The 7,973-nt window shown below is 36.6% G+C and overlaps 1 protein-coding gene across 1 annotated transcript; it reads left to right on the forward strand.

Annotated features, from left to right (window-relative positions):
* Positions 2,875-5,736, forward strand: LOC104753582 (butyrate--CoA ligase AAE11, peroxisomal-like). Its single transcript, XM_010475814.1, has 4 exons — positions 2,875-3,072; positions 3,543-4,109; positions 4,706-4,992; positions 5,070-5,736. Exons 1-4 carry the CDS (start codon positions 2,875-2,877, stop codon positions 5,734-5,736), a joined length of 1,719 nt encoding a protein of 572 aa, XP_010474116.1.

Genomic DNA, 7,973 nt, shown 5'->3' on the forward strand with positions numbered 1-7,973 from the left:
ACGCTAATTATATTATATGTGTTTTCTTAATTAGATTTTTAGTATAAACAAAAAAAGAATTCATTAAACATGTATATTATTATTAATCAATAAAATCTAAAAAGAATAACATAAGTCATGTCAAAAGAATTATTATTTTTGAAACGTAATATGACAACTAATTAAGAAAATAACATTATATCTACATAAATTTATATGTTTATATCGAAAGCTTTGATCTTTAATTTTTTTTTCTGATATAATTTTGCTTATCTATTATGAGTCTTTGATTCGTGCAGGTTATTCAATGGAAGCTATCATATGCAATGAAATGGAATCAAAGTATATAAAGCCTGCTAAATTAATCGAGGATGGAGACACTGATGGAGGTTCCAAAAGCCTGCTAAATCAAAGTATATAAAGCGTTAGTAGCGTTATAAGTTTCGAAGAGTCGATGGTTGATGTTTCTGGTCAAAATCTAGAGTTTTCTCTTCTGGATAATGTCAATGATTCCGGTACTGAAACAAAAGCTAATTGATAGAGTAATTGAGAAGCGATTTTGAAATTTGGGAAGTTAGAACGGTAAACCGTTTTAAAATTGGTTACAAACCGGATTTATGTGGTTTTTTTATTGGATTTGGTTCGTAAACTGTTTAAACTCAGGTATATCAAGAAATGTATGAGAACTTTTGATTCAGATAGAAATAAGTTTAGAACTTACGATTCGAGAATATTTGAAACGAGGTCATAGTTCTAAGTAATTTTGTACAGTGCGATACTTCTGAGGAGTAAACAGGTCATCGATCCTTTAATTTGATTATGACATATGTCATGTTTTTTTTTGTCAACCAAACATTAATTAGAAAAGTACTTCAGAATTGGTGACCTAACTCGGAGGAAAAAAGTTTACAAACGAATTAGATGAACTTAAAGATCTAGACGACGGAGCAAGGCAATCCGCTCTCAAATTCGATGAATGAGGAATCTTGGACAGGGAGAAGAGAGGAAAGGCGACCCGAAGCAGGTGGAAATCGTCAAGGATATTAGAGAAAGCTGACCAATCTTCAGGAGATTGAATCATCATAACTAATTTGGCGGTTTCCGTCTCAACGCGCTGACAAATACTCCATTAGCGAGAAGACACTCTATTGCCCAAAGTAGAGCCTCCAATTCTGCATGAAGCGGGGAAGGGCGTCGACGAAGACATCTAGCACCTAACAATAAAATCTGATCTTCACCAACTCTAGAGCACCAATCTGATATGACATATGTCATGTTTTGGATTGTTTATGAAGTTTTTTTATTTTGTATGTCTTAATTATCTAAGACTTATATATACCATCATGATTATAATTTTCAAATTTTTATTTTTATTATGTTATATTACCTTTCTTTCAATTTCTCAATAAATTTTTTTATTGGGTTGATCATAAAATCATTCTACAAGAGTTAATAATTTTCACCATTTGTTCATCCAAAATATTATTGGAGTAAAAATTTATGGTTAAAAAAATTATGTCACAAAACAATTTTAGTAATTATAAGAATTATAATTATGCCAAAATGAAAATAAAGTAACATAAAATTTGTTTAATTGGTTTAAAAGATATTTTAGGTGGTGATAAAGAGTATACTTACAATTAAATAATTTTGGGTGTAAGAGCATATGGTAAAACATAAAATAAAATTGTACGTGGTTATTAATTATATGTTGTTTTGATGAATTATTTGCATATAAATATTTTTTAATAAGTTGTGAAATGTTCTTGAAAATTTACAATAATAATATTTGTAATGATGAGTATTTGGTAAAAGTTTTGGTGGAGTATAATTTAGGTTTAGATTATTGTAACAATTTTTATAATATATTTAAAATAAAAAACTATAAAAAAATGTATGAAGGTAAATACAAATATGATTTTTTTCTAACTAAAATTATTAATATATTTACTTAAGAAATATATTTTTTTAAATACTTTAAACAAATTGTTTAAAGTTTAAGATTTATTTTTTTCAACAATTTTAAAATCCGCACATCGTGCGGGTCCTTATCTAGTATCTATTATATATATATATATAAATATAATATGGCCGAATTAACTATTCAAATATATAAATTAAGAACAAGCAATCCAAAACTAAAATTATATAGAAGGAACCAATAGTTACAGAAACCACAAACTACAAGCCTTTGTCAATGGTTTTTTTTTTTTTTTTTGTGCACTCCTTTGTCAAATTAATATGGTTTTTACAACGTAAGGTCAAACCTATTTGAATTGTAGAGGCAACAAATGTCACTGATCATAATTAGTCAAACTCGGTTCTTTGAAGTATTATTTTGTGTGGACGACTTAACTTAATACATGGTTTAACCTTACTCACTTTCTCTATATTCAAATAAACTCACGGGCAAGGTAATCATTTTATGTGAGATATTTCATACACAGACAGAACATTCCTTAGGTTGGAGTATACAGGCACACAGCCTTCAATGTCCCAACCTTATTACCTAGGCAGATTCAGTATATATGTCCACGGTCCACCAAGTCACTCTTAACATGTGTAGTATCGCATTTTTATCTTGTTTGGAAGCAAAATATATAATTTACTATTTTTAAAAATGTTTTGATCACTTTTCAATATAGATTCCATTCCTCAAACAGGTGGTTCGTCTAATATCATGTTCTTGTTATAAACTAAAAAGGAAAGTGAGATTGTTATGTGTTTTCTGTGACAGTCTCCAAAACTTTAGGCATTACCTGCATATATGGGATCAATTTATTATTCTTCAAATATTACTTTTTCTATTAAATTATGTTTTGATGCCTTTCACAATCTTCTATATAAGATATGGATTTGCATACCCTTTCACTCACATATATACACACATACAAGATGGATAAACTTGAGTTATGTAAAGCAAACAACGTTCCTCTAACTCCCATAATCTTCTTGAAGAGAGCTTCTGAGTGTTACCCCAATCGAACTTCCATAATCTATGGAAATTATCGTTTCACTTGGCCTCAGACCTATGACCGTTGTTGTCGTCTCGCTGCTTTTCTCCTCTCTCTCAACATCACCAGAAACGACGTGGTATGTCTTTTACTTTCACCTGACTTGTCATTCTCTTATGATCTTTGATGATCCTTATCAACTTGGATATTGCTTGCACCATCCTTATGAGTGTGGGCTTGATTGGCAAGTGTTTTAAGAACTTTATAAAACCAAAAAATTACTACAACTAAAGTATTTCTTTAATTATATTTTTAGGATCTTTCTCTATTTTTTTTCTTACAGCCAAAGTATTTCTTTAATCCATTTTATGTAAAAAGCATTTTTTTTCTTAAGCACATAATGCTTTCCAAAATTTTAATTTCTACAGCCAATATACTAGCTATAACAATAAAATTTATAACCACATCAAAAAAGTCTATAGCTTAAAATCTATAGTCAAAAATCTTAAGCTACAGTTGTAACCAATCAGGTCATTTGTCACTTACTTATTATGTTTGGAATGGCGATTTTAAAGATATTTAAAATTATTCTTCAATATTTGTGTCTAGGTCTCGATTTTGGCTCCAAACGTACCTGTCATGTACGAGGTTCATTTTAGCGTTCCCATGACTGGAGCCGTACTTAACCCTATTAACACCCGTCTTGATGCTAAAACCATAGCCGTCATCCTCCGCCACGCCGAGCCAAAGATCGTATTTGTGGACCATGAGTTTGCTCCTTTGATCCAAGAAGTCTTCCGTCTCCTATCCTTTGGTGAGTCACAAGCTCACCCGCTGATCATATTCATCAATGAGATCGGTTCCACTACGAATCCTTCCTCCAAGGAGTTAGACTACGAAGGTCTCATCCGAGAAACAGGAACCACACCCTCCCTGTCTGCAACTACGTTCCTTGTCCATGATGAGAATGACCCTATCTCATTGAACTACACGTCTGGCACCACATCCGAACCAAAAGGTGTGGTGGTTAGCCACCGAGGAGCCTACTTGAGCGCTTTGAGCTCAATAATTGGCTGGGAAATGGCCATTTGCCCGGTCTATCTCTGGACTCTTCCAATGTTTCACGGCAACGGATGGACCCACACATGGTCTGTGGCTGCACGTGGTGGCACCAACATTTATTGTTGGGTACAAACCAACGTCTCACATCCAAAGATTAAAAAAGAAGTTTCTAATATATAAGTCAAGTCCAAACCTACTTAGTATGAGGCTTTTTGGGAAGGAGCCCAATAACAAATTTGTGCGGGCTTTGCTATCTCGGCCCAAAGCGGACAATATTATACTAATGAGACTTGACTTAGGTTTAGAAAGCCCAACAATTGGTATCAGAGCCTAGGTTAAAATAAATGGACCTAAGAAGTGGGTATGGGCTTAACGATTATTGTAGGAGAAGCCCCTCAATGTGACACGATAAGAAGGGTACCTTGCGAATAAGGAAGCGCCGAGTTAATGGTGACAAGATTTCGCCGAAGGGGAGACCTAAGGTTCGTGGTCCTTGGTTTGAGGGGGAGTATTGTTGGGTACAAACCAATGTCCCACATCGGAAGATTAGAAAAGAAGTTTCTAATATATAAGTCAAGTCCAAACCTACTTAGTATGAGGCCTTTCGGGAAGGAGCCCAATAACAAATCCGTGCGGGCTTTGCCATCTCGGCCCAAAGCGGACAATATCATACTAATGAGACTTGACTTGGGTTTAGAAAGCCCAACAACATTTGCATAAGAAGTGTGACTGCCCTAGAGATCTATAAGAACATAGATTTACATGAAGTGACGCACATGTGTTGTGTTCCTACAGTCTTTAAAATTCTACTTGAAGGAGGTGGAACTAGCCAGACACCTAAGTCCTCGCCTGTCCGGGTACTAACTGGAGGTTCAGCACCACCGGCTGCGCTTATTGAAAAAGTGCAGCGATTGGGATTCCAGGTGATGCACTCCTATGGCCTAACAGAGGCTACCGGGTCGGTTCTGTTTTGTGAGTGGAAAGATGAGTGGAACAGGTAATATTCACCATGTTAGAATATATATACTAGAATCTTATATATAATCATAATGATTAAATAAAAATTCTAATCAGACTACCAGCGAATCGACAAATGCAGCTGAAAGCAAGGCAAGGGGTAAGCAACTTAGCCATAGCCGATGTTGATGTGAAGAACACGAAAACAAAGGAGAGTGTCCCACAGGACGGGAAAACAATTGGAGAGATTGTCACTAAAGGAAGTAACATAATGAAAGGATATCTAAAGAACCCTAAAGCAACAACTGATGTGTTTAAACACGGATGGCTCAACACCGGAGATATTGGCGCGATTTATCCTGATGGGCACTTAGAGATCAAAGACCGATCCAAGGACATCATCATATCGGGAGGTGAGAACATAAGCAGTATTGATGTCGAGAAAGTTCTTTACGAACACCAGAAAATGATGGAGGCTGCGGTTGTGGCCATGCCTCACCCTTTGTGGGGCGAAACTCCATGCGCCTTTGTTGTTCTAAAAAAAGGTGAAAAGGAATCGATGACCAAAGAAGAAGATTTGATTAAGCATTTCCGTGAGAATATGCCGCACTTTATGTGTCCCAGGAAGGTTGTGTTCTTGGAAGAACTGCCAAAGAATGGGATCGGAAAGATACTAAAGCCAAAGCTAAGAGATATCGCTAAAGGTTTGGTCGTCGATGAGGACGATATCGGTTCCAAGAAAGTTCAAGGAACGGGTGTTAATCAAGTTAGCTCAAAGCTTTAAGGTTACGTATATGAGTGAATTTATATGTTTCTTATATGTATTTATTAAATTTACGCTAAATAAAAGGAGGTATTTAACTCTTTATAGCTGGATATTATATTGCATCCTACTAATAGTGAGAAGAAAAAGTACAAAACATATAAAGAGAGATCATTCATGATTTGTTGTTTCTCTTTTCTTTTTGTGTGCCAGGTGTAGGAACTTGAGAAAACTTTACTCTTTTATTAGAATCTTAGATTAGATTACACTCTTGGTCTACATTGCCTTATATAAAGGAACAATCTAGAGTGTGATGACTCATTGTTACAGCTGTGAGAAGGACTAGTCATCATCCTTATCTTGCAACACACCAAATCGGTTAGGGAGGAGAGGTTTTGCAGGGACAGTCAACTTTTTCTTGACTTGGGAGTGTTGACTAGGCTTCTTCATTGGGCTTCCTCCTTGCTGGACTGTTTTGTGGCCCATCACACATATATCACTTATATTCCCCCTCAAACTTGTGGTGGGTGATGCACCAACACCAAGTTTGGATCTTCGAACTCACGCATTGGCAAGGACTTTGTAAAGATATCTCCCGGTTGTAGTTGCGCAGGAACATGCTTCGTCTCAATGTGTCCTAATGCCACTTGTTCCCTAATGTAGTGAAAGTCAATAACAAAGTGCTTAAATCGTTTATGTAGAGCAAGATTAGCACTTAAATACACTGTAGAAAGGTTGTCACATTGGAGCAAGTTAGGAAACTGTTGTGATATCTAGAGATCACAGAGAAGGAATGAGAGCCAGGTTATCTCATGTGTTGTGGCTGTAAGTGCACTGTATTCTGCTTTAGTGGACGAATTGGAGACTGTTTCTTTCCTTCTAGCAGACCAACTTATCAGATTTGGACCGAGTAGGATGCAAAACCCTGTGGTTGAATGTCGAGTCTTCTTACAACCCGCATGATCACTGTCACAATAGGATGATAGAGATAGATTAGAACTCCTTTTTATACACAGATCCATGTGTAACGTACCTTTGATGTAACACAGTATTTGTTTGAGCAAACCCAAGTCAGAATCTGTTGGTTCATGCATTCTTCGACACACGAAGTTGACTGCAAATTGAATGTCAGGTCTAGTTATTGTCAGATATTGAAGCTTCCCTACAAGACTGCAAAAATAGGTAGGCTCGGAGAACAGCTCAGGATTCATTTTGTCCAAGTTTTGTGGAAGTGGTGTCGGCATTGGATTGCAGTCGGACATAGCAGCGTGATGAAGAATATCTTTAGCATAGGCTGTTTGATGGAGAAAGTATCCTTCTCAGCATTTTTGAATTGCAACACCAAGAAAGTAGCTCGGAGCTCCTAAGTCTTTCATAGAAAATCGTTGATTAAAAGACTTGAGGAGATCTTGGAGTAGATTTTGATCATTTCCAGTAAGCAGCATATCATCAACGTACATGAGCAACACCAGAGATTTACCATTTTTATGATAGGTAAATAGAGAGGGATCAGACTTGGAGCAGGTGAATCCGAACTCAATCAAGTACTTGCTGAAGGTATCAAACCAAGCCCTCAGAGCATGTTTAAGTCCTTATAGAGCCTTTGTAAGCCTGCATACATGAGAGGGTCTCTGCGTATCGACAAAACCAGGAGGTTGCAGCATAAACACCGATTCCTGCAGTTCTTCATGAAGAAAGGCATTAGACACGTCAAGTTGTTTGATGTCCCAACCTTTTGTTGTTGCAACATCGAGAGCCATTCTAATGGTTGCTGTTCGTACTACCGTACTGAACGTTTCAAGGTAATTACGCCCTTCCTCTTGATCAAAACCCTTTGCGACAAGTCGAGCTTTGAGCTTGTCAACCAAACCATCAGGCTTTAGTTTGGTTTTAAACACCCACTTGCAACCCAAAATGTTCATATCTTCTGTAGGTTCAACCAAATCCCAAGTATGTAGCATGTGGATTGTCTTTATTTCGTCATATGCAGCATCATTCCAACCTGGATGTTGTAGAGCAGCAGTAATCTTTCTTGGTTCTTTAGGAGCAAACCGAGAAGTAGCCCTGGGCAAAATACCCGGACCCAAAACCCGAACCCGAACTCGATCCGAAAAACCCAAAGCGAACCCGTATCCGAAAGAAGAGAATACCCGAATGGGTTTAGGATGTTTGAATTTCGGATACCCTAACCCGACCAGGTAATATCTTAAATCCGACTTAAATCCGATCAAAACTCGATGATCTAACAGCCCTCGTAT

Source organism: Camelina sativa, chromosome 16 (genome assembly GCF_000633955.1).
Source record: "Camelina sativa cultivar DH55 chromosome 16, Cs, whole genome shotgun sequence".
NCBI classification, from domain to species: domain Eukaryota; kingdom Viridiplantae; phylum Streptophyta; class Magnoliopsida; order Brassicales; family Brassicaceae; genus Camelina; species Camelina sativa.